The 26,513-nt window shown below is 40.0% G+C and overlaps 1 protein-coding gene across 1 annotated transcript in view; it reads left to right on the forward strand.

The window, feature by feature from the left end:
* The first annotated feature begins 425 nt into the window (after positions 1–425).
* neurl1aa (neuralized E3 ubiquitin protein ligase 1Aa) overlaps positions 426–26,513 on the forward strand; it is a 54,258-nt gene continuing 28,170 nt past the window's right edge. The window contains exons 1-3 of the mRNA XM_034128248.1: positions 426–690; positions 20,025–20,275; positions 20,828–21,149. Of these exons, the coding sequence (XP_033984139.1) occupies positions 657–690; positions 20,025–20,275; positions 20,828–21,149 (607 nt within the window). The 5' untranslated portion in view covers positions 426–656. The remainder of the gene's footprint in view (positions 691–20,024; positions 20,276–20,827; positions 21,150–26,513) is intronic.

The following is a 26,513-nucleotide window of genomic DNA, read 5'->3' on the forward strand; positions in this document are numbered from 1 at the left end:
AATGTGTAAAACCAAAAAGTTAGAATGTGCAATGAAAGGACACAATTAAAGTAAATTAAAAAAAGATCAGATAATTATAAGAAATGTAAGTAAAGATTTCCCAAAAAAAATATATATATATATATTACAAAAAATAGGTAAATGTAAGTAAGGTTAATAATTACATTACATTAACTTACAAATATAAAATCAATTACATGACCCCTCCCAACCCTGAATTCAGTTAATCTCTGCTGTAGAATAACATGTTCTCCCTGGTCACCCCCACACCTCCAGAAATAGCCCAGCAGTGGCAGCTCTGTGCGGCGGCAGTGACAGCGTTAAACGCGCTCCGTCAGTCTCCACCTTTTATGTAAATGACAGTGTGAGTGAGTGGGACCCGAGACGGAGAAAGCGCTCAGTGAATGGGGGGGTGGGGGGGCGGAGTTGCCTGCTGCCTGCTGCCTGCTGCCTTCACGGATGTGGCCCTGCGCTCACAACAAGGAGGAGGTGCGGGTCTCTGTCTCCGGTGTTTGCATCTGTTCGGAGGACAGGAGCGCGAGGAGGCTGCGTTTGGACGCGAAAGTGCAATCATGTCACGAGCGCACAGAGAGCGTGCAACGGGAGCATCCGAATAATCCATACAGGCGATAAACCGACTCTACAGGAATAAAGCAATGGGTGGCCAGATAACGCGAAATGCCTTTTACGGTAAGAAATCAATATTTGTGGCTTTATATTTTGCGTCCGTATTATATTTGAACCTGTGTTGTTGCATCCAGGTACGGTCGTTCGGTTGTAAATTGTGTTTTATTCACGCTATCCTCACAGCACTGGCTGTTATCAGGTATCACAGAGCTGCGACAGCCTATTCTTCGCTCACAGTTACGTCACTCCGGTAGCCTAATTAGAATAGGGGGCTCCAGACGCGCAGCTATAAAAATCTACATACACACGGTTACAGTTCAATTTAAAAAAATGTTTTAAAGTAACAAAAGTTTGACCCCATTTTTCAGTATTCTGTTGAACGATATGCACTCTTTTCTGCATCATATTTGTTTTTACTTTAGGTAACAAAAATCTTCTTTCTGTTGCATATCAAGTTCTATAATTGGAAATGAGGGAAAACCCTTTCCCATAATATCTGGCTGTGTTCACTTTTGATTAATGTCACCACCTCCCAGGTCTTTTACAAGGACATGCTATGTATGTCCCATATTAAACTGTTGTAAACTGTTTACATTGTGTGGGCTCAGTAGTCAGTTTCAGTGAGGGATGGAAAGTGTTCAGGGTTTACCTCCTCTGTGTTGTGGATTCCCCTCATTAATAAAGAGACACAGCTGGGCTTTAGGAAATCAATGTACTGATTTTCTTCTGCATTATCCTCTACCGTGACATAAAGGTCGAGGCAGCATGATGAATAGCTATTGAAAACAATAGTATTTGATAGTTTGATTTAGTCTAGAAGTGGGATAGTGTTTGATTTGTTTTGATAATGACAAATGGTCTTCAGGGTTTTTGTGGAATACATAACATTTCATTTAGCTGATGCTTTTAGCCAATGCGACTTACAGTCAGTGCAATAAACCATAAAGATTCAAAACAGCAAGAAACAGGCAGGTACACTGCTTCAAGCCATTTACATTAGCTTGAAATTGGCTTAACCTTGTGATACATATTGTTATTAGCTAGGCCAAGCAGGTGGGATACAACATTCTCTAGAACTTCACATGTATTGGAGAGCTTCCAGGGACTTGGTGGCTATAGTAAATAAATGGTGTTAGTCAAAAGTAAAGCTTCTGTCGCGGTTCTTGATCAAACTATAGACTAGCTTCAAACTTTGTGTGTCTTGTTTGATGCCTGTGGTGTAAGAAAACAATATCCATCATGAGTTTTTATACACTAAAAGCAGAGATGGAGGGTGAGGCCAACTATTATACTCGTTTTAAACACCACGCAAGAAGTTATTTGCAACACTAGTGAACAACAATAACGCACAGCACATGATCTTCAGGGGGCTGAATGTTGTGCTAATGAATTCTGATGCAACAAACAATAAATTACAGAAACAATGAGATTCAAAAAGTCGGTCTAATATGCTAACGTTACATCCTTGCAACAAAGGTTACTTATCGTTTGTCATTATTCATCCACGCAAACAAAACCACTGAATTTGTACATATGCAACGTTTAAAACAATCAAAAACCATGATATAAATTATCACTACAGAAAGTATCTGTGGTTTTACTAAATACTGTTGTTGTGACCCTTAGGAATAGTAAGGCAGGGCCATGTATTCTTCATTACCCACCAGCCATGGATAAAAGTAAAACTCTGCCTATTATAAGAGTGTAATAGCAGTCCAGGAGGTAAGCAATGATAATACTATACTTCTGAATTAATGGCTATTGTTATATAACATGTGATGATATGTATTTGTTGTCTCAATATAAATAAGTGAACCTATGGGAGTTACAGTAAGTCCCTGTTCCTACAGCTTGTTCCGGTGTTGACCACCTTATCGTTCTAATTAAAGCCCCAAGATTAATCCAATTAGCTAAAGAGGGTCAGACTAAGACAGCAGGAAGAGGAAGCTAGAGCCCCTTCTCCTTAGTAGGAAGGTTTAACACCTCATGGAAATTCAAACACAATATGCATTAATATGCAAATATTTACTTCCTGGATCTCTAACGCAGCGTCCACACGGCGGCGTGCGTTGAAGCTTGCCGGTGAGCTTGTCTGAAACTCGACCAACAACCAATCACATGAATCTCCCGCCCCGGACACACAAGCACGCGGTTTGATTGGCTAGAGCTTGTACTGGCATATGATTTGATTGGCTGACGCTTCCGCCGAAGCTTCAAAAGTTGAACATTGCTCAACTTTTGAAGCGAGCAACGCGAGCAAAGCGAAGCAACGCTCTCACAATGCAGTTCGGCAAAGCATGACGTCACCCCATTCAAAGTGAATGGGCAGAAGCGTTGAAGCTTCAACGCACGCCGCCGTGTGGACGGGCCGTAAGAGCTAATATTGATTTCAGCATAATAGTGGTATGATTTGTTATGAATCATATATATAAATAAAATTGCCATGAAGTGTAAGGGTATTTAATAGTTTTTTTTTTTGTTGCATAACACCACTGAACTACAGTTTATAGGCCATTTGGTACATTTTCAGATACAAAATGATTCCTTAGAGATATATGGTCCACCTATTTCTGAGACCGCAGTCTGAGCTAGTTCTGTACCAGTGTACATGTGGTAGGTAATCCACTTTTCCAGATCATAAACATTTTAAATGGTTACTCCCCTGCCTGTTTCAGTGTATAAATAAACTTAAACTTTGAGCTGTTTCCTTGCCACCCAGTTCTGATGGAATGGGTTGTAAAACGAGAACGCCTCTACCATCACGTTTTACAGTTTGCCTTTGCAACTGATTGCCATTATCTAAATGTGACGATGTTGTTTATCTGTGGTTCCTCCCTTTTTTTTACGTGCCAGACATCCATGACAGAGCTGTTGCATACCAATTCCTTTTATGTCTCAATGGTCTGGTTAATTAACGTTTTGAATTAGACCTTCTTCTTGCCCTGCTATGGCAAACCAAAATGGCTGCTTTGAAAACAATCACTGACTTGCCCTATTTTCAGCTTAGGACCATCTGTTGTCCCCGGTTTCGCATGATAATGATATTGCCCTGAACTTAATCTGTACCTCAATTTTCATTGATTATTTGGCTAGCAAGTGGTTATTATAAGTTATTATTGCAACATATTTTGAACCAAACATCTGTGCTTAGTCCCAATTATTACATCACTTATTGGGAAAGTTATTTGACGCAGTTTAGGGATTAGGAAATTGACTATTAACTTAAAGGAGTATGATATTAGAATATATACTTATACTTACTGCATTCATAGTTAAATAAAACATAGCATGCCTGCTAAATCTTGACTGGAGCTTTTGTTCTTATGAAATCATAACAAAAGATATGTTGTTTCTTAGTGTTTTTAGTAATATACCGAGTGAAGTGATTATCAAACAGACAAATCTGACCTGATTTGTTCTTCCAGAGTGATATAACTGGGTATGAAGCATCCGTATCAACAGTCAGCCATTCACAACTATGGCTAGTTATAAATAAACTTAGAGCTGCTGCCCGCTTTAAACCACCAAATAGAATGATCTGTTCAAAAGCTGTTGGATAATCGCTGCTGATTCACATTCAGTTGTGTTCACAAGCGAATGGAAAGGGTTTAAAAAATGGTGTTTAACTGAATTTGATATTTAAGTACAATCGTTGCTATGGTAAGCCATTCACAGAAACCACTGAATTGTTCTGATTCTTCTTTCTGGAAAAGAGAAGAAAGCTAATTTAAGAAACTCGTATTATATTTAAACCCCTCAACGGATGTTTAACTTCAAAATAATAAATAAAATGCAGCTGCGGAACTAAAGCTACCTAAAGTGAAATCTATTTTCCAGAAAACTGTCCGTGCTGTTATTATGTACACAGTGTTTACATGTAGAAAGGTGTGACTTACTGAGGAACAGATATTGCTTCCTAAAGTCGCACCTCCACAGGTTGTTTTGTTTAGGTGAAAAGCAGTAGAGCGCATCCGAACACTGTTTTTTGAAATGGTTGCATAATAGAGTCTACCGAGTATGTGGGAGCTCCACTTCTCTACTCCAGATTGACTGAATGTGGGCCAGTGTCTGAGCTGCACAGGCTGATTGGATGGAGCGTCTGGCTCGCTTGATGTGAATTGGATTCACTATTCAAATGCAAAGCTCGACTGAGCTGAAGAGATGCCACATAACAAAGTATCATTTTCTAAATTCCTAGAATCAGACACAACTGCAGTCTAGTCATGGGATATGGCCTCAGGTTATTGAATGCTAACCAACATTGAAAATACTTTTTGAAATACATTTCTCAAATTATTTAAACTTTCACCTCAGTTCACACTGCTAGATTGGAGCAGGAATGAGTCCTAAAACTCATAAATGACTTAAAGCATGAATAAAAGATTTTACCAAGCCAACATTTTGTTGATTGTGTTTATTGTCAGAAGCCTGAAAATGGTCTGTGGTTAAAACAAGCCTGAGAGATTTTCATGTTTTTGTCCGAAGCTTCTATTTTTCATATACAGTAAACTGCGGTTTCTAACAAGTGACTAAATAAATTACTAAACGTCATCACGCCGACACGAGTCCGCCTTTAGCTTAGCAGTGGTGATGAGATGCCTTCGGAATCATGTGAAAGCAGTTTATAGGCGCTTTCACACCGCAGTACTTTTCCCACTTTATTTCCGATATAGTTCCGAAATGTCGCGTTCACACCAAAAAAATCTGGAACTAAAATTAGTTAATGAGAACCTTTTTACCCCCTTTTCCGTCCCTGCTAGAGAGCAGGGACTTTCGTGGGAGAAAAAGGTTCCTATTTCTGATTGGCTGGGCGGATTGCAAACCACGCCCCGTAAAACTCCCAAAAAGTTTTGTGAAGCCGCCATTTTATTATCCTCGCATTAGCATTATTAGCATTAGCATTAGCCCAGCGCACAAACGCAGAGAGACTAAGTTATGGCAACACAAAAGAAAACATGGGAGCGGTGGAGATGAGGAGGTGTCGGCGTTCTGGCGATTTACTCGGAGGACTTCCGGCCGGGGACTTCGGGTGGCAGTATACGCCGTGAAGTTGTTTGCGGCCTGCCAGTAAACCCAAAGCAGAAGAAGAAGAAGTGACGTCAGCGGCTTAATTTGCCTAATCCTCCCCCAGGGACTTATTCCGGTGTGAACGCGATCTGTACTTAGTTCATGAGAACTAAAGATTTCTCATGAACTAAGTTCTGATGAACCTTTGTGGGAAAAGTACTGCGGTTTGAAAGCGCCTTATGAGTGCAAAATGCTGCGCTTCAAGTTCAAATTATTTAAGCTTTGACATTGATTGCCCCAACCAAATCAGATGATAGGTGTACAGCAGGGGTGCCCAACCTTTTTTGAACCGAGAGCTACTTTTAAAGTTGCCAGTCTGCCGAGATCTACCAGTTCAAATAGAGAGGCGTAGCCATTACTGACAGCCTACTACCAGGTAAATACACACTTCTACTTGTATAAAACTGACTTTGTACGATTAATACTTCATAAAGTACTGCAGATCCTTTATCTTACCTCTTTCTAATCTACACACATACAAGTATTTAACTGAAGTTACACAACAGTGTTGTTCATACAGAGTTGGAGTTTATTCACACGTCACATACTACAGTGGGTAATGTTTTCAAGAAACATTGAACAGTGCTGCCACATATGACACAGGAAAAAAAGAAAATACTCTGAACCCTTTCTTTGCCATTATATAAAAATAGTGTTGCTACAAAAGTATAAATTAGGCTTACTAATAAGACAACTCAGATCTGAAGCTACACAGGAATCTGCTGCCAAAGTGCAATAAAAAGACAAAATTAATAGAATCAAACCCTTTTTTTGTTGCATTTTAGTAGAGTATAAAAAGAAATGCCTTTAAAATAGGATGCAAGCAACACTAGTTTCTTAACCTGAATTGATAATAGACTATAATCAATTTAAGTTTGCATTCTTATACCATTTTGTACAATAATTATAATGAATAAGTTCAAACAAACTAAAACTTACTGCTGAATAATAACGGTATCTAACTTGAGTTTTTATTATATCAAAAACCTGTTGAAATGCTACTGTTATTTTTACTGTCCCCAAAAAGTGCGTCGGCAGCCTCCAGGAATGCTTCTTTCACAACTTCGCTGTCTTTGAAAGACTTCATGTGTTTCGCAAGAACGTGACTGACACGATAAGATGCTATGGTAGCAGCCTTGCTCTTGTTGGACTGGAAAGACTGAAAATGGACTGCTGTGCATTTAGCTGTCCTTTCAGGTCCCTCACCTTTTGGGAGCGTAGGGCAGAATTAGGACGGAATCCCGTCTCCTAGCGTTTGTGCACTGTTTTGAAATGCCGCTCCTAAATTACCCTTCTTCGATAAAGCCACGCTCGCATTGCAGATGAGACAGATGGACTTTGAATTGGAATAGATACAAAAATAATCATCCTCCCACTGAAAAATTATATATTTTGGGCTTTTTTGCTTCTGCCATAATTGCGGTCTTGTGTGTGTGCGGACTGTCACTCCTGTTGACACGGACAACGTCAGCGAAATAGTGCCCACTGCCCACCAGCCACGCCCCGACACATGGGGTCACGCCGGCCAATCACAAAGCTTTGATGCGTTCAAGTGCATTATTCTGGCACAGGAAGATTATGTTATAGGACATTAACGATAAAACAGAATATTGTTGTTCTATTTTTAGACACATCTCGCGATCGACTGGGAATCTGGTCGATCGCGATCGACTGGGAATCTGGTCGATCGCGATCGACTGGTTGGGCACCCCTGGTGTACAGTATGAGGCAAGCTAGCAGGGGAGGTGTGTGTGTGTGTGTGTGTGTGTGTGTGTGTGTGTGTGTGTGTGTGTGTGTGTGTGTGTGTGTGTGTGTGTGTGTGTGTGTGTGTGTGTGTGTGTGTGTGTGTGTGTGTGTGTGTGTGTGTGTGTGTGTGTGTGTGTGTGTGTGTGTGTGTGTGTGTGTGTGTGTGTGTGTGTGTGTGTGTGTGTGTGTGTGTGTGTGTGTGTGTGTGTGTGTGTGTGTGTGTGGTAACCAGCCCTTTCATCCTCATCCTCACGACAGGTCACCTTCAAGGCAGAGCCCCCATTATGACTTGCAGCCAGTACTGAATAGCATCCTGCCTGCTGTCAGTCAATACACCTTGCATATCATTACGCCTCTCCACCAGCCTGCTTTCTTTCACTGCCAAGGAAGCATCATTGGATTACATTTTGCTCCACTGTATGTGGCCTCGCCGTGTTATTACTTATGGATCATGGTTGTGTAATCCTGCTCGTGAAGAGAACGCGCTAACAGCCGGGAGACTAATGGTGCGTAACGGGTGACGTCAGCCAGAATTCATCATCTGCGCTGTCTCACCTTACACTGCCATGTCATCGCAATGTGAAATATTGATAACACAGGATAAGAAACAAGAAACAGATGTTCATTTAAGGTAAAAAAGACTAGTTGGTTTTGACTGCTCATAACACTATATCAATCTAATGTAATGTAAGACCTGGAAAAACTCTCATTGAGAACCATCAAAAATATTTTCCTATGAGCGTTTAACCTGTTAAGCACCAAGCCTGTTTTTCAGGTCTCAGACTCGAAAATGACATTCCCAGAACAAATGACAATAACAGATGTAGAAAAGTCAGAATCAATATAGATTTATTTTTGTTTTAAAGTAAATTCAGATTGAACATAGAATTTTCTTTAAATTATAGTGTCTGTCCAAAAATAAACCATTACTTATAGTGAAAACCACCCTTGAATGATGGGATATAGACTAAAAGCTTTAGGAATCCAAACTATAACATATAATAAGTACCCTGTATCAAGATTGATGCAAAACAAGTGACATTTGACCTTTTTAGAGAGGTTTAGCAAAAAGAAACCCACCTCTGGGGTCATTTGGGTGGAAATGGGTGTATTTGCCGTTTCTCTGGAACCCATTGGTCGATTTTGATGATTGACATCTCTTTTGAACCATTAGAGCCAATATAATCGAAGGGGAATTTCCACATACACACACACGTTACCATTGAGAAGTGAGAGCTATGCACACGCAGTTTGCCCAAAGCGAAACCTATTTTACGCTCTGAAATCTGAAAACTGAAAACTAGGTTTATTGCTGATGGATTATCAGAAATAATTTCAAAGTGACACAGACACATTGGATTAACCTATGGATTAACCTTCAGCAGCGGTTTTATCGTTTTAATGCCATTGAACACAACTTTTGATCAGAAAACCACAAAGGTAAGACATATTGCCGTGTTGGCTACCTAATGCTACGTGGTGTGATGTCTGTGTTAGCTTCTCATGTCGCGAGTTCAGATCGGTCAGTAATGATACTAATACCTGTAGAATCTGTGGAATCTCAGCTTGCTAATCGATATCTTGTTTGTGCAGATACGATACGTAATAAGGGTATTTTAACGTGAGTTCTGTGCTAAGTGTGTTAGCATTTTTTGTTTGTTTTGTTTTGCTAAAAATGGTTAATATTGTCTGATAGCTGAGTTTCTTCCCGTTAAGTGGGTATGACACATTAATAGGTTTTTAAATGTTAAGAAGCCCTCAGATGCTGTTTCTTGCAGATGATGCAATTTCTCCCCCGCCCGCGGGGGAATGGAGCTTAACAGGTTAATGGAATATAGTTCTTGAACCTTATTAGAGCTGTTGAAGTATAGTACAACCAAGACTTGAATTTTGGTGTTTCAGCCCAATTTGGGTCCCATCCAGACTTAATGTGATGAATGTTTGGTACCACTTTACAATAAGACTACCCTTATAAAGGATTCATAAAGGGTTTATAATTAGGTTATTAATTAGGTTGTAAACACTTTATTAATCATTAAGAACCATTTATAAACCAGTTCTAACATACATCAACACAGGCTCACTATTTGGCAAGATGACTAAGCCTTATATTGGCACTAGCTTACTTCGTGTTCTTCATCATAACATAACTTGAACTCGGCCGTGTTTGTGGTGCTGGTGCCTTGTGGACTATTCTTCATGCTTATATCGGAATATTATGACTCGCTCTGCGGTTAAAACAGACGGTGCATGAATGCGGTTTTGCGGTAAGTGAAATTTCAGTACTTTATTTATGTGTTGCTTATGTTTTTAGTCAGCTAACGTTAATGAATGTTAAGGCTTGGGTTAGCATGTAAGCAAGTGGTAGCTACATCTGTGCTAACGATGCTAATCGTAGCCTCCAAGTTAAAATGTAATAGAGAAGTGTTAAGCATTAAGTGGTAATCCCCAGCCTGCCCCCCCCCCAGTCAAATTGGTCTAGAACCGCCACTGAGTGGGATAATACTGTAGAACAAACGGCTTCTGTTTGAGGTTGGTTAAATAATGTCATCCTTCTAAGTTAGAGAGATATTTTATTAGGTAGGTAACTTTATGCCTTGCTAAGGTTAATTTAAATTTGCTATGATCGATTATGTAGACAAGCTAACGTCAAAGTAGTGTTGAAGAGCGGCGTAGTGTATGTGAAATCAACCTCACAATAAGATGTGTGTATATTACAAATAATAATGTCATATTTCAAGATGATTACTTAGATATTGCAATATGGTTGGTTGAGCGGGAGTTCATTATTGAGCTTACACGTTAACGTCACAGTCATATCTGAAGAACGAACCCAAACCTTGTTCTTTTTATTAATTGTATTACCAAATTGGTATCAAATAAATAGTAAGCCTTGGTAATACCAATGCTGATAAAGTAAACTATTTTATTTGAGTATAAGGCGGCTGTGGCTCAGTGGATAGAGTGCTGGACTTCGAATCAGGGGGTAGCAAGTTCGAGTCCCACTGCAGTCAGCATGTCGTTGTGTCCCTGGGCAAGACACTTAACCCCAAATTGCTCCTGTGGGGATTAGTTCCCTGGAACACCGGGGACACATATTCATGTATAAAAGACGTACAAAAGTGCATTTTGCATGATAGGTCCCCTTTAAATTATGTTATACAATGCACCTAATAAACAAGTATGGCATTTTGAAACATGATGTGCAACAATTTTTACTGTAATTTGTGTGCATTTTGTTGTTAACTAAGATGATGTTATGATTTATTTTTTGTTATATGCACGTGGACGCTTTGGACATACCTGGAAAAAAAAAAGAAGGAAAAAATGGGTCTTCGGAATGATGGGAGTTAAAGACAAAAAGTGGTACTCCGTACACTGAGCTCTGATTGGTCAGCAGGCAGTGCTTTCACTGAGTTGATCTCTTATCCTGGAACCAAACCTGCTCCGGACCAGGTTAGCCGTTCAGCATAAGTTACCATGGAGATCTAGCCCGCTAAGAAGTGAACCAGCGTCGTAGGACCGGAAACCCAGAGTTTTCCCTGAAGTTAGCTCGCTAAGCGAAAATCCGGCTTCGTAGTACAGGCCTCTGGTGGTTTGTGAACCCCCAGACTGGCAGTCATACCCAACATATAGAAAGAGCTAGGTCGACAGTCAAAGGACATGTCCGTAGACTGAGAGGAAACTGTACAGAGAGTTTGTTAGAGGAACACCTCAAGGTTCTTGAATGGTCATCTTGGCTTGGCTCTGCTCACCCTGATGTACTGCTTGAACGCTTGTTCAAGAATATAGTATACACAAAGCCTTTCCAGTCTGAGTACCAGTATGTCTTACCAAGTCTTTCATTTATGTCTGAGAAAAGCTTTTATGTTTAAATATGTGTATCAGTCATACTAAATAGTCATTATTTTGAGTCCTGATTTTCTTCATGTGTGAATAAAATGTTTTGCTTGGTTCTGTTGCATTTTACTTTGCATTTCATGTGAAAAATGTGTATTAGGTCAGCGTGAATGTTATAACTCATTCATAAATGGACATGTGTATTAAACTTAAAAACAACCAATTATAAATGGTAACTCATTAATGAATGGGAATGTGTTTTACACTTTACAATAAGGCTCCCTTTTGGCAGTTATAAATGTTAGTAACTCATTCATAAATGGTCATAAGAGATGCCAAGAAACTTCAAGATGGAAGGGGGGAGTATCAACTCAGTGAGCAACAGATACCAAGGATGCTGGCTGATGAAGAAGACGAAATAAGCTAAGTAGCCAATATAAGGCTTAGCAGTACAGATAAATGTGGGCTCACTATTTGGCAAACAACCGGGCATAGTTACCCATATCTCATGTCTTGTAAAAGCTTATTAATGATTTATAAAGTGTTCACAACCTAATTAATAAATGAATTACAAACTATTCGTAAACCCGTTATAAGGGTAGTCTTATTGTAAAGTGGTACCGAATGTTTTTGTCATCAGTTTGATCTTTAGCTCTTTCCTCTGCCATCTCCTCTCCTGCTCCCTTCTCTTCTCTCCTCTTAATTTTCCTCTCCCCGCCTCCTCTTTTCTTTCTTCTTACCTGTCCCTCCCTCAGGGTAGATGGATGGCACAAATAGACACAGGACCTTCACCGATAGACCACTGTTAGTGTCTTGTCTGACACCAAAACTCGACACGTTAATATATTTTAAAGTGGACCTATCATGCTATATTTAAATGATATATTGTAGGGCCATACCTATATAAGGTATATTTATACGTTTCTGTTTTCAAAATACCAAACAGATCATGCATTTTAGCCATGCCTCATTTCGCTCTATTTGCTGTTCTCCAGCCCTGTTTTTGCAGGGGGCTGATTTTGTGAGCTGCAGCTGACCACGCCCCCCTGCAGGAGAGGGGAGCTGCTCTGATCAAGTCAGAAGAGGGGGAGAAAAATAGATCTCCGTCCTCCGTGTTTTATTATAGCCTATTATTATATAGAGTCGTTATTCATTTGTTATGTAGTATAATCAACAAATAAATACTTAAAGGGGACCTATCATGCAAAATGCACTTTTGTACGTCTTTTATACATGAATATGTGTCCCCGGTGTTCCAGGGAACTCACCAAGTGTCAGAAAACACAACCCTCTCTATTTTCCTCCATACCCAAATCTCTAAAAAAGGGGCTGCAACGGATCTGATAAAAACTGATCCAGATTTGAACACTGTCCTGACGTCAGGACGGTGGCGCTACGGCTATTGGGCCAACTCTCCACCTATCAGGGGAATGTGGGGTTGGGCCACAGCCGGCCATTGCCGCTCGAAAGCGCTGGAGACGCTGTAGTACATATACCAGGCCTGTAAGTGGTGCTGTAGTCTGCCACAAAAGCAGCGAAGAAGACTTCCCGCGCATGGTTACCATGGTTACCCTTCTGTTTATTCTCCGCTGTGGCTTTTTTTCTCCCTCCCCGAGGCAAGCGTTTGCTCCTCCCGCTGCTTTAATTCAATGCAATTCCTCCCCGTCGAGGCAAGCACTGTAATTCTCTCCGGTTAGTCCACCAGCAGATGACAAACACCCACCTCTCCGCCTCTTCCAAGGAACGAGGGGACCGTGCGGCAGAGTTTCAGTTAGGTTTTCTTTTGCCGGTCAAGATGTCCGTTAAAGTTTAAATCTTCCGGACAAAATTAGAAAAGTGCCGGTCAAAGGTCTTCTTTGTTATTTATTGAGCTTTAAAACAAATGAATAACGACTCTATATAATAAAACACGGAGGACGGAGATCTCTTTTTCTCCCCCTCTTCTGACTTGATCAGAGCAGCTCCCCTCTCCTGCAGGGCGGTGTGGTCAGCTGCAGCTCACAGAATCAGCCCCCTGCAAAAACAGGGCTGGAGAACAGCAAATAGAGCGAAATGAGGCATGGCTAAAATGCATGATCTGTTTGGTATTTTGTAAACAGAAACGTATAAATATACCTTATATAGGTATGGCCCTACAATATATCATTTAAATATAGCATGATAGGTGTCCTTTAACATCAGTAAGATAAGTATCATAAACACATATAAGAAGTTGTGTTGCCTTAACCTAAAAACAGGTCTTCTGTTTCGATTCCCAATGTTTATCACCTTTTAACAACTGTGACCATTCATTTTCAAATTCACTTTTGCAATATAAGTGCAGCTTGCCCATTTTTCTCTGTCTGAAGCAATATAATTTGTAGTTAAATCAACTCATAACAGCCATTAAATGTGCTGTTAACATAAAAAATGGGTGCATTTGACCATTCCGGGCAGAATGTAATCTGTGAGATTTTCTAAATTCCTCTCTAAAGCCAATCTTCTGCTAGACAACACCATTTCCAACATAAAGACAATGTAAGGGTAAATAGAAAAAGAAAATCTAAATGGCAGATGAGCCTATTTTTTAGGCTGCTACAACTTAAGCAACAATAAGGAAATAGTCACAAAATATCAGCTGAGCAACCTGATGCTGCTTTTACCAGTGTCATTATTAAAACCCCCCACTATGAAACATCACCATGGACACGAAACATCTACAGTACACTTAACCAATAGATTTGTCATGATGTTGCCTAGCAGCACGTCAAGCCCTTTGGTTACCACCAACATATAGACCGTTACCGTAATGAGTTCCAGCTACCTGTCACCAGGTAGAATAGAGGCTTCAGTTACTATCACTGCCACAGTAGTAGTGTCATTGAGCCACACACCTCCTATTGGGTTTCACACACTCGGCCTGTATCTGTCTAACATCAGTCACACATGTATAAACTCTGGAGACTAGAAAGACAGGAAATGTAATACCCTGTCAACTACAATGTACAATGCTCCATATAGAAGCTTTGAATACATTAAGCCATGTTGCCCTAAGTTGTATTATAATGTAGCAAAGCCTTAATGATAATGCGGGTGATGAATCGTCACTATAATTGTGTGATTCATTTCACAGTTGGTGTTGCATCAGGCTGGAATGCCATTTTGCCATGAGTCAGTGGGACTGAATACATCATCCAGACACTGCTATGTAAACATCATTAAGATGTTGTTTCTCATCTCCCTCCAGGCTGGTTGGTGGCGTTGTAAATGACACTGAGAGCTAAATCAAATAAAGAACTTAAGAGTAACATTTATTGAAATACATGCTTTATCCTCATGAGATGGTAATTATTGCAATTACTCAAAGAGAACAGAATTAGGGTAATTAGTGTAATCAGCACAAGAGTCAACATGACATGAAAATAATGCTAAATATGGTTTCTTAGTATGGTTTATTTTTTTGTTGATGGATCTAAAGTACAGCAGTACATTCTAAATAATAACTAATGGCTACACAGTGACAGCAATGCAAATATTGAAGACATTTTTATTTTTATCTTTCACCCAACACTAGCCTGCAGGCTTGCTAATCCCAAAAATGGTTTAAATATTTTAGTGTGTGTGTGTGTGTGTTTGCGCGCATGTGTGCGCGTGTGTGCGTGTGTGTGCGTGTTTGTGTGAGTTTTAGGTAGGGTTTTACCTAGGGAGTGACAGTAACAATGCTGCTGTTGTGAATAGTTCTTAAATTACAATTAATGGTTATACATGGTTGCAATCTGGGTCCATATTATGGTCATTTTCAGGTTTATATTTATATTTTGTGTCTCTACTGTGACATGTCTCCATGCTTTAATGTTCAAAAAGCTCTTTATTTTTCTCATACTGCCTGTGCTGCAGCACCTCTTTTCACCCTCTGTCTGAAACCAGAGCCCAGTCTGCTCTGATTAGCTGGCCGGCTCTGTTGTGATTGGTCAACCACTTTGAGATGTCTCGCTCCTTAGTCTATCACGTACAATGTGTTGGAGCGCCAGTCAATAGAAGCGCAAGCAGTACGTAGTGATGTCACTATGTTACAGAAGTAAACAAAGGAGTCCAATAGAGACGTTTCAGGCAGGGGGGGCAGTGTGTGGGAGAGAAACTCACTCTGGAGGGTACACAGGGATTGTAGTCTTTGCAGACCATTTACATGCACAGAAACCTATAAAACACACGACAGGACGGGGAAAACCCCAAACGCAGAATAGGGCCTCTTTAATGGTATGTGCAAATACAAGTCAATAGTGTTTAGAGTGAAGAAAATGATTATGTATACAGAGTTAATTCACTATATGTTAGTTGTTAGAAAATGCCTTCATATGATCTTTAGTATCCTTGTAAAATTCACAAAACTCGCAAATGTTAGACTGCCTCCAATCCCAGACCTCTTGGTACACATTTAAAAAATACCAAGAATGTAATATTTGCAAATAATATTCAACCTAATTCCATATAATACAGCTTAACTCATGTGACCGTTTCATTTGGAGTATACACTTGTTCCCCAGAACCAGGAAGTCATTTCGCAAGCAAATACTGAGCAAATATTTCAACCGTTTTTTTCCCACCAATAAAATCCTATTTGCATGGTAAACCTCTTAGGTTAGTCAGTGATGGCTACACAGCTCTAGATAAAGATTACACATACAGGAACACTCTCTCTCTCTCTCCCTCTCTCTCTCTCTCTCTCTCTCTCTCTCTCTCTCTCACACACACACACACACACGCACACACACACACACACACACACACACACACACACACACACACACACACACACACACACACACACACACACACACACACACACACACACACACACACACACACACACACGTCACCTCTGAGCCGTCAGCCAAATGAAATGGTAGGAGATTAGTGTTGCTGCTCCATAGAGATGTTCGTTGGCGTATGACAGGTATAAGTCTCAAACAATCCTGGATTGTTATAAGTTGGATAAAGAACTCTAGCGGACACAGGTGAACGCAGCTTTTCACACTGTTTGTTAATAATAAAACGTCCTTGACCTTTGGCGAAATGGCTCCTGTGAGTCTGGTAAAATGGCTTTTTCTCCAGATAACACACGCATAAAGCCGTGTGCACAAAATCAAAGAGGTTTTTTAAGAGGCAGCTGTCAGATTGATGTTAACAGCAGCCATTTCCAAGCTGTTTACATCAAGGGGACGCATCTCAGCTCCGTGGACATGATCTAGGATGTGTGTTGCTGAAGTAATTGGAGGACTGAGTGCAGGCAGCAGGCATGAAGCTGCTTTGGTGTTTCCAATAACTTAAAACTACAGGATGCAAGAGTACATACTGAATCTAAAACTGTTTAACTGCTGTTGGGTATAAATAGGTTTTTTTCTACAAAGTAAACATAAAGAAATGTTTCTGTCACAATCATGTAAGCTATGTTCAGACAAACAATAACCCTCAGGCTAATTATTTTTTGGGCTGTATGTGTTTATATACTGTATCGTTTTGCTCGCAGTCAATCAACGCACAATTCCAAGATCTAATGTGACATGTGATTGGAACAAAACGTCAGCAGCTTCAACCCATACAGTCAGTGGTGTGATAATATTGAGTGCAGTATAGCAGATCAGTTAGCCGAGATGCCACTAAAACGTGAAAAGTATAATATATATGGGAAGGACCTTTACAGGAAACCCTATGAAGATGAGTAATATGATAACGCACATCATTATAAACATATGATATGTTGACTAGAGAAGCCAGGGATAGAACTGATCATTATTGGAGCACCAGTTTTACAGTTGCCACATCTAGCAACATTCACATTTATTTTGAGTTTTGGTTTACCTGATTAATGTGACTGCTATAATCTCTTATTCTCTGTTTCACTGTCCACTAAATGCTAAAGGAAATGTTTAAGAATAAGAAATAAAGAATGTCAGAAACAATAGAATTAGATGATACTGATATCAAAATAACAACAATAGAATGATGGGTAAGTGTTTATAGATATATATAGAGATAAATAATCATGACAATTATAAATAAAGGTCTGTTTATTCCTCGTAGGTAGTGTACAATCGTTTTTTTTCAGATGTTTTGTTTGCTGAAAACACATCACTGCATCTCACTTTCTATTTTTCTTTGATTTATTTTTTTCAAAGTATTTTTTATAATGTTTTTGGAAGTAATTCAACTTTGTAACAGATTGATTTTACTCACTCTGTAAAAATACAATTATACAAATAAAAAAAAGGCGAAACATCTCTGCTGCAACAAATGAGGTTGAAAGAGTTCAAGTTATTTTTACTATAAGTGTAATTTGTCTGAAACGACCTAACATGTTTATTTTGATAGCAGAAAGGTACAACTGTAGAGTCTTTAAGATGTTGTTGGTGAAAATATTTGGCAAAAGGTTGGAAGAAAAAAGAGATCTATCAAAATGATACAAATATAGAAAGGCGTTATCTCTGCTCTGTAGACGGCTATTCTCTTTTGTTTGAATTGACTCCCAAAAAAGCTTAGTAGCAAAAAAGCCACAATCTAGGACTATAAATATCTTGTTGTGTCTGAGTAAACAAAAGGCATCTGTCGTTTTCTAGCTGATAGCCGCAGAGTGAAAGAGTGCGCTGATCAGGACCTTTAGATACGAGGGGTTGCTAAGGAACATGAATTCACACATAGCCTGTTTTCCTCTACAGCAGCTGCGCCTCTTTAGAGCCCAGTAATGCATTCAGCTCAATCTGCCCAGGACCATGTGCGAACACACTCAACAACCGCTCTCCTGTGGCTCTGCCTAAGACAAAAGGGCCTCAACGGTGCTCTTAGATCGGGGCCATAATGAATGGCACACACACGTACAGCAGGGTGAAACACTGCCAGGGTCATTACTAGATAAACACAGATGAGAGGGAGAGGACAGAGACAAAGAAAGAAAGCGAACACAAAGCGTGCAGATTTTTAGAAAAAGGCTGCTTGGTCTTATCAGGACTCCACAGGACATCTGCTGCTGTTGGCTTTCATCAGTTTGTTTGTCAAACAGTCCTCTGGCAATCCAAAGTGCAATAAACTGAATAATAACTCTAATTTTACTTTGACATTTTCAAGTATAGCCATTGATATTTATTTTTGAAGTGAGCACCTGATATTAGCTGTAATGCAGCTTAACATCGTACTCTCTAAAACAACGTGTGTGTTTTTTTAAAGTGCGGCAGTAGCTCAGTCAGTTTCGGAACTGGAGGGTAGCTGGTTGAAGTCCGAGAACGGAACAGGTAGCCCAGTCTGTGTGGGAAATGGAGGGTCGCCAGTTCTAATCCCAGATGGGACCAAGTACGGATCTGGTACTAGAAAGGATATGTTACAAGCAGAAATGCATCTCACGTATTGATGGACAGTTCGTGGCCTAACATTTGGTGTTGAAATGTCTCCAACATAGCTGGCTGGAGCTTGATTGAAAAAAAAACATAAAGTAACTGATACATCAGGATAAACATTGGGTTTTCCTGATGTTTATGCTGATGTAACAGTTCCTCTGATTTTAAGCGCCAGGGTTTATTTCTAGACAGTAAATCGCAGGGTGGAATCAATCGAGGAAGAAACGGACATCCCAGTCCACTGACAGCAGCTTGACTAGTCCATAATGCAACACAGCTGAGGGAAAAGTAATGATTTGAGTTCGGAATGGGATTCTGTTTCTCAACCTGTAATCACAGTTGCTATCACTTGGTTAAACACTCTGCCAGATGAAATATCCAGGTAAAAAAATGTGGATCATGTAGAGCCAGAGTAGACCAGGAAAGTTGAGAGAAAGGGGGCACAGCAAAAACATAAATTAAACTGGCCTCACCACAAAATACTGGAATGTTCTAACACAAATACTAAAACTTCTGGAAATCATTTAACATCCCAGAATGATGATGTATTGTATAACAAATCAAAGGAGTGTTAGATGGTGGATGTTTTAGAATTCTCTGTCACAGTCTCCAGCTCACTTATAGAATACTAATTTTGCTATTTTAAACTGCCAGTTACTAGCTTTCGGGAAAATCTGTGAAATTGCTCCAATGGATGTTAATTCCAGTAGCCCCTCAAGTGCTGTGGTCAAACTCATCAGCCAATCTGACACTTTTACTGGATCTGAATGCATCTAATTATAAAGTCAGTCGAGCTGTACCAAGCAAGATCAAATTATTTGGCTGTTTAGTATTGGTATCTTTAACAAAGTTTGAATGTAGCTGAATAATGGATGATTTTGTTCATATGTATGAAAGGTTTAGGGTTAGTGTGTTAATATGTTGAAACGTCACTATATTTACCAGCCAGTGCATGGCTTCTACTAAGACTTGAGTTTACTGGTGCCGAACCAAAACTGCTTTCAGTCCACATGGAACATCACAAGGTCACAATGTTGGTCCCTTGGTCTGAGAACAGTTCATTTTGTGATTAACTGAAGAGGATCATTTCAGTTTTTTCGATTAGTGTTGCAATCTATACCTGCATCAAGCTTTGAAGTTCACCCTGCAGGGCCACATGTGATTATGGCTGATTAGTTAATTACCCCATTGCTCACAAATAATCAGCAAAGAAGCCAAATGCAAGAACTCAGATTATGTGATATGCTATTTTCTGTGATGCTAGGTTTTTATCAAAACTAGAAACACTAATTATAGTTACTTAACTGAACCTCCTGCTCCTAATTAGGACGTTTTTGTTTCACAGTAGAGCTCAACTCCCTCTTTTTTTCTCCTCCTCAGACTCCCTCGGTGGCCCATTCCCGTCCACGTCACACCGATGCCACCACAAACCCAAGAGGTGCCTGCCTATTCAGTATGGCAGCGCTGGTGGCCCCCTTCCCCTCAGCCCACTTCTCTTTCATCCTAACGCCAAGGGATCCCAAATCGTCATGGACCTCACCCAGAAGACGGTTAAGAGGCAGGCCAGTTTCTGCAACGCCATCACCTTCAGCAACAGGCCCATAGTGCTGTATGAGCAAGTCCGCCTCAAGGTACTTAATGTCCGAATGGAGAACTTAAGCTCCTTAATGTCTGGCAGCATTTCAACTGTCAAACTATCGGACTGCTTATTATTTTACTTTAAGTCAAATATGATGTAGTAGTTGAATGTCGTGGTTGATATACAGCCTCATGTCTGTCATCATTCTAGTTTTTTGTTTATCAGTTTCCTTTTTTATTTAAAAAAGTTCCCCTATGATATGTCTGTTTTACTTCCTTTTCTTGTTTTCCCGCCAGTTTTATTTTGTCTCTCCTGGCCTTATTAGTTCTGACGGTTCCCCATTAGACCTTCAATCCCCTCCTGTACACCTGCACTTTATCCCCCCATTAGTTCTGCATGCATTTCTGGTATTCTTGCCGCCTTGCCTGGATATACGCCCAAGTCTTTTATGTCAAAAGTTCCTGTTGCTAGTACTCTCCTGCATATGGGTCCTTCCCAGCTCTTCTTCCTGTGAAACTGTCAAAGGGCCTTACTATTTGTATCATATTTCTAGGAAATAACCAAATAATACCAATAAAGCCACATTTGGTTCTCTTCTTCCTAGATTACTAAAAAGCAGTGTTGCTGGAGCGGGGCTCTACGTCTTGGCTTCTGCGCCAAAGACCCCTCAAGGATAAACCCAGACAACCTGCCCAAATACGCCTGCCCTGACCTGGTGGCCCAGAGTGGCTTCTGGGCCAAGGCCCTGCCTGAAGAGTTTGCCAATGAGGGCAGCGTTATCGCCTTCTGGGTTGACAAGAAGGGCCGAGTTTTCTACCGCATTAATGAGTCCAGTCCCATGCTGTTCTTCAGTGGAGTCCGCACAGCTGAGCCTCTCTGGGCCCTCATTGATGTTTACGGCCTGACCCGCGGAGTGCAGTTGCTAGGTAAGATTGTTAAAAAAAGTGAAAAGCTGAATTACCAACCAGGCAAAACTAAACTACCTTGGGGACCCATATCCTTGGGGTCCCTTTCCCCAAGTAGTATCAGACAATTTGATTTACTGATTATATATACAGTACCAGTCAAAAGTTTGGACACACCTTCTCATTCAATGGTTTTTGTTTATTTAAAATGTGTTCTACTTTGTAGATTAATACTGAAGACATCAAAACTATGAAATAACACATATGGAATTATCTAGTTAACAAAAAAGTGTTAAAAAATACAGAATATGATTTTTATTTTAGATTCTTCAAAGTAGCCCCCTTTTGCCTTGACAGCTTTGCACCCTCTTGGCTTCTCTCAGTCAGCTTCATGAGGTCGTCACCTGGAATGGTTTTCAATGAACACGTGTGCCTTGTCAAGACTCAATTAGTGGAATGACTTGCCTTCTGAATGTGTTTGAGACCATCAGTTGTGTTGGGCAGAGGTAGGGTTAGTGCTCAGTGGAAAGCCCTATTTGACTACTGCTGTAATCCATATTATGGCAAGAATCACTCAACTCGTTAAAGAGAAACGACCGTCCATCATCACTTTAAGAAATGAAGTCGAGAAAATGTCAAGAACTTTGAATGTATCCTCAAGTGCAGTCGCAAAAACCATCAAACGCTATGATGAAACTGGCTCTCATGAGGACCCCCCCGGGAAAGGAAGAGCAAGAGTTACCTCTGCTGCAGAGGATAAATACATCAGAGTTACCAGCCTCAGAAACCGCACATTAAAGCACCTCAGATTAGAGCCCACATCAATGATCACAGAGCTCAAGGAGCAGACAATCTCAACATCCACTGTTCAGAGGAGACTGCATGAATCAGGCCTTCATGGTCCAATCGCTCCAAAGATCCACTACTGAGGATGAACAACAACAACAAGAGAATTGTTTGGGCCAAGAAACACAAGGATTGGACATTAGACTTTGACCAAATCTGAGATTTTTGGTTCCAACCTCCGGGGTCTTTGTGAGACGCAGAGAAGGTGAGCGGATGGTTTCTGCATGTGTGGTTCCCACCGTGAAGCATGGAGGAGGAAGTGTGATGGTGGGGGGGGGGGGCTTTTCTGGTGTCACTGTTGGTGATTTATTCAGAATTCAAGGCACACTTAACCAGCATGGCTACCACAGCATTCTGCAGTAGCCAGCAAAATATATATCATATTTTGGATTTTTTAACACTTTTTTGTTTACTAGATAATTCCATATGTGTTATTTTTATAGTTTTGATGTCTTCAGTATAAATCTACAATGTAGAAACAAATTAAATAAATAAAAAACTTTGAATGAGAAGGTGTGTCCAAACTTTTGACTGGTAGTGTATATGAATAAACATGGGATTATATTAGTATGTAGCAAGGGGAAAGGGATATGATAGGTTGATCAGAGATAACTGAGGCATCAACATCCAGGGCAACCTAACTTATATATGTACAGGTTTCATGAAAAAAATGGACCTTAACACTTTTCATTTCGTTTTATTTTGTACTTAAACTTTGCTCATACTGTTGGTATTTCTGATCCGACTGGATCCAGGAATATGCATTACTAGATTATGTTTATTGCTGTAGGGTTACACATATCACATCACGCTACCATCACATAGCATCTTACTTGTTTTAAGAGCTTGTGAGTTTTCATAGAAGACAATATAGTAAGTTTGCATCCAACATGTAAACAACGTGCAAGGAGGAATATGAGTGATATTCCCCTGGATGAACGCCCGGGCAGCTTCTTTTGTTTACTTTTGGTCAGACTCAGAGACAAATGTTTGAAATGATTCATATAAAAACATGTTTATTTGGAAAGTTTTAGGGAGGTTTGCCGAGCTCGCTTTGATATTTTGATAGTTTGATTTAGTTTCACATTATTATTGGGATATTTCCCAAAATGTTTCTTGTGTTCCAATACATACACGGTACTCGACAGTACTTTGGGGCCTACTTACAATCCATCTCTGACAGACTGAGGAACACAAGACTTCTTTAACAAGAACATTCAAGCCTGTGGGACTATACATCTTATGTGTGATCGCAAAAGCTGGTATTCTTCCAATAAATGAGAGAGGGGTCTGATGTAAAATTACAGACAACATTCTTGGGTGTAGACAATTTCAAGCATTTGACCTGCAATCTTTGAGCCGATCAGTAGCAGTCTAGCTTTAACCTGAACAGAGGGGGAAAAGAGAACATGCTTTTATTCCATACTTCACTACACCCTGCATTATAGATTGGAAACATAACACTAACTTCTGTTTGTTTGCTCCCAATAATCTCAGCCTCCTGAGAAAGTAAATGTGTTGCTGCAGATACATACTATATACAGATATAAACTATACTATATGTGCACTCCAAGATAAAGCAGCATCCTCATAAATGCCTAAAGATAGTGTTCACTGTGTTTATATTGACAGAAACAGGTGGAGGATAAGAGTTCACTGGAGGATAGTTTTAAAAAAGCATATAAAAAGACTAGGGGGAGCTCACACCAAAATGGGGTGGCGTTTTTTGGTCCCCTCAACCGCTGCAACCAACAGTCCATTGTGCCTCAAATGCCTGCTTTGCAAATGATAAGTGAATGGTGCCCTAGAAGAATACCTTTCTATACGTTTTATGCTCACAACAACTGGACAATTAAACATTTTTTAAAGCTTCGTCTTTAACTTGACCAGATAATTGACATAACAAAAATACATAGGGTGACGACTGCCCAGCATTTTAACCATTTGTGCCTCGTTCCACACATTGAGATGATGTCCTGCATTTGATTGACAGTGGCCCTTCTAAGACTTGACTTTTATCCAATGGCTGTTTAGAAAGCAAGAGAGAGCTATCCAAATGAGCTGTGTCAGACGTCAATCAATCAAACTAACTCTGGAAATGTATTGACACAAGGGGTTAGCTGACGGAGGGCGATTCCCAGGGTTTTTGGTAGAATTTCCCAGAGTTCTTTTTCAATCACGAATAGAGGTGATGACAATTTGAAGTGACACTACATGTGAGACTCGTAAAGAAAAATGACGATCAATGGATACATTCATACTAGTTGTTTGTTAGGAAAGAAATCAATTCAAACCAAGTATAATTAAGTCCATTACTTGCAAAGGTGGTGCAAACAAATCAAACAATAGTGAAGCGCTGTTATTAATATCTGAAATCTAGTCATTTCAATGTTTATTTTTAAGGGTTAGAAGGACATTATATCGAAATCTAAACTAGTTCTTAGCAGCACAGTAACATGTCCCACATTGTCCCACACAAACATACTCTTTGTCCCACATGTGGCTTGTCTGCACCTAGTCACCCTAATAATACATTATGTCAGGTCTATGTCTTTGGGACAATCGTATACCAAACAACAATTGTGATACTTTTTCTTTTTGTTAATGTCATTGCTATTTTTTCCTTTAAGGCAGTTTTTGCTGTGTTCTTTTCTGCAGATGACAACACATGTTTATGTGTGTCCTCATGTTTACTGTAAACAGGTCCTTCCTAGAGGTTACCCCCTCTGTTTTTGTGTACACTAAAGCCTTCCATGAAGCAATGGAAGAACAACGGCTATCTATATCTGACCAAAATGTGGACCCTATGTTTACCCAAAAGCAGCGTGGGATGGGGGGGATGGCTTCTGTGCATTATCAAGGTATGCTGTGTGTAGTTTAACAAGCATGCCACAAAGGCATAGCCCAGGATAGTATTGCCCAGGCTTTGATGTGAGAGAATGTATACACATATTCCTTTTCCCTAGACGTCCAATGCTGTCATCCCCTCTGCTGGTGTAAAAATAGACCAGGGGTCACATGTTCTAGAGATTTGATTGTTATGTGTAGTATAATGATTGATTTTTTCAGGTGGATGTTTAGTGTCTTAAATATGCGGGATATTCTATTTTTCAGTTTATGCCCTTCCCTTGATGACAAGTGGCACTTATAACTCAAAGTCCTGTTGCCATAATCAACAGTCCTTATAAATTATTGTTGGCAGATAGGAAAAGAATATATCAAATAATGAGACGTGCAGAAAATGGTTCAAATATCAAATAGCAGAAGTAAAGCTTTCTTCCCTAAGGTTGGCTCTGATTGAAGCCATGTTTTAAAATATGTCTGACCCCTTTGAAACTCTGCTTCAAGCCCCATTTACATCAAAACCGGGGCTTCTCCTCCTAAGTCATTTGCACTGTCTTTTTACAGCCGTGCCATATGCAGGGCTGCTAACAGAGGGGTGCTCATGTTCCTCAGGGGGCCAACTGACTGACATCTGCCCCCGCAAACAGGGCCCTGTTCAGAGGGGTGGAACGCCTCCGAAGGTCAAGATAGAAACACATCATCCAGACTATAGACACGGCCCTTTGTGACGCTGAATGGCCAATTGTGTCCGCTATGTGCATCACGTTTCTGTGCATCACGTTTCTGTGCGCAACGCTCCATGAACCTTTCCCTATCCTCGGATAAGCCCTTGGGCTTCCACATCTGAGGCCTTTTTCCTCGCTTTCTCTTAGGTTATCAATTTATCTCGGGGTGCAACATATAGAGCATTAGAAGTGGGAAAACTGCAGCTTTTTCCTTATAACTTTATTTGTCTTTTAACACTAAATAGCCATCTTAAAATAAATTAGGCTTTAGCCTTTTTTTTTTACAATTTTATCTATAAACCGTTTTTACTCTTTATGACATTCTTTCTTGATTCTTCTATTTTCTTGAGCCTTCACCTCTATTCTTTGCCAAAGTGATGATCACATTTCACCTTTAGGATCAATAACATATATATTCTCTCCGTTTCAGCATTTGTCAGCAGTTAGTGAGATTATTCATTGTGCCTCCTCGGAAATACTTGAATCCTTGCTACATAAAGATTGAATTACAATTCTACGCCGGATTAAGTTTCTCGATCAAAGCCATTCTGTACAGCTTGTGTATTAAGGCCTTTCTCAATGTACATTTAGGGGCCTCTGGTTGTATCTCTAGTGTCTTCATTCATCAGGGATAGTACTGACACATGCGTAGCTTCCATTGCCTGTCCAAAGGAACTATTCTACCGTCTTCATATCACTTAATATGCTTCTTCTTCCAGCTCATTCCATGTCATACATTTAAGTTAATGGCTCCTATGTATTTTCAGCTCACTGACAGTATTTATTTGGAGTATTTTTATTTTAGTTATTTTAATGATGGGTGTTTTGCTTGAATATGGTCTGACAAGTAGAAGGCAAGTCTTGTCACAGGGGCTCGCAGCATGGTATGCTACAGCTCAGTGTTTCCTCTTCTATTAAAACCCACAGGAATGTTATTGTATCCTTCTTTGTCCTTCACCAAATACAAATT

Source organism: Trematomus bernacchii, unplaced genomic scaffold (genome assembly GCF_902827165.1).
Source record: "Trematomus bernacchii unplaced genomic scaffold, fTreBer1.1, whole genome shotgun sequence".
In the NCBI taxonomy this organism is placed as follows: Eukaryota; Metazoa; Chordata; class Actinopteri; order Perciformes; family Nototheniidae; genus Trematomus; species Trematomus bernacchii.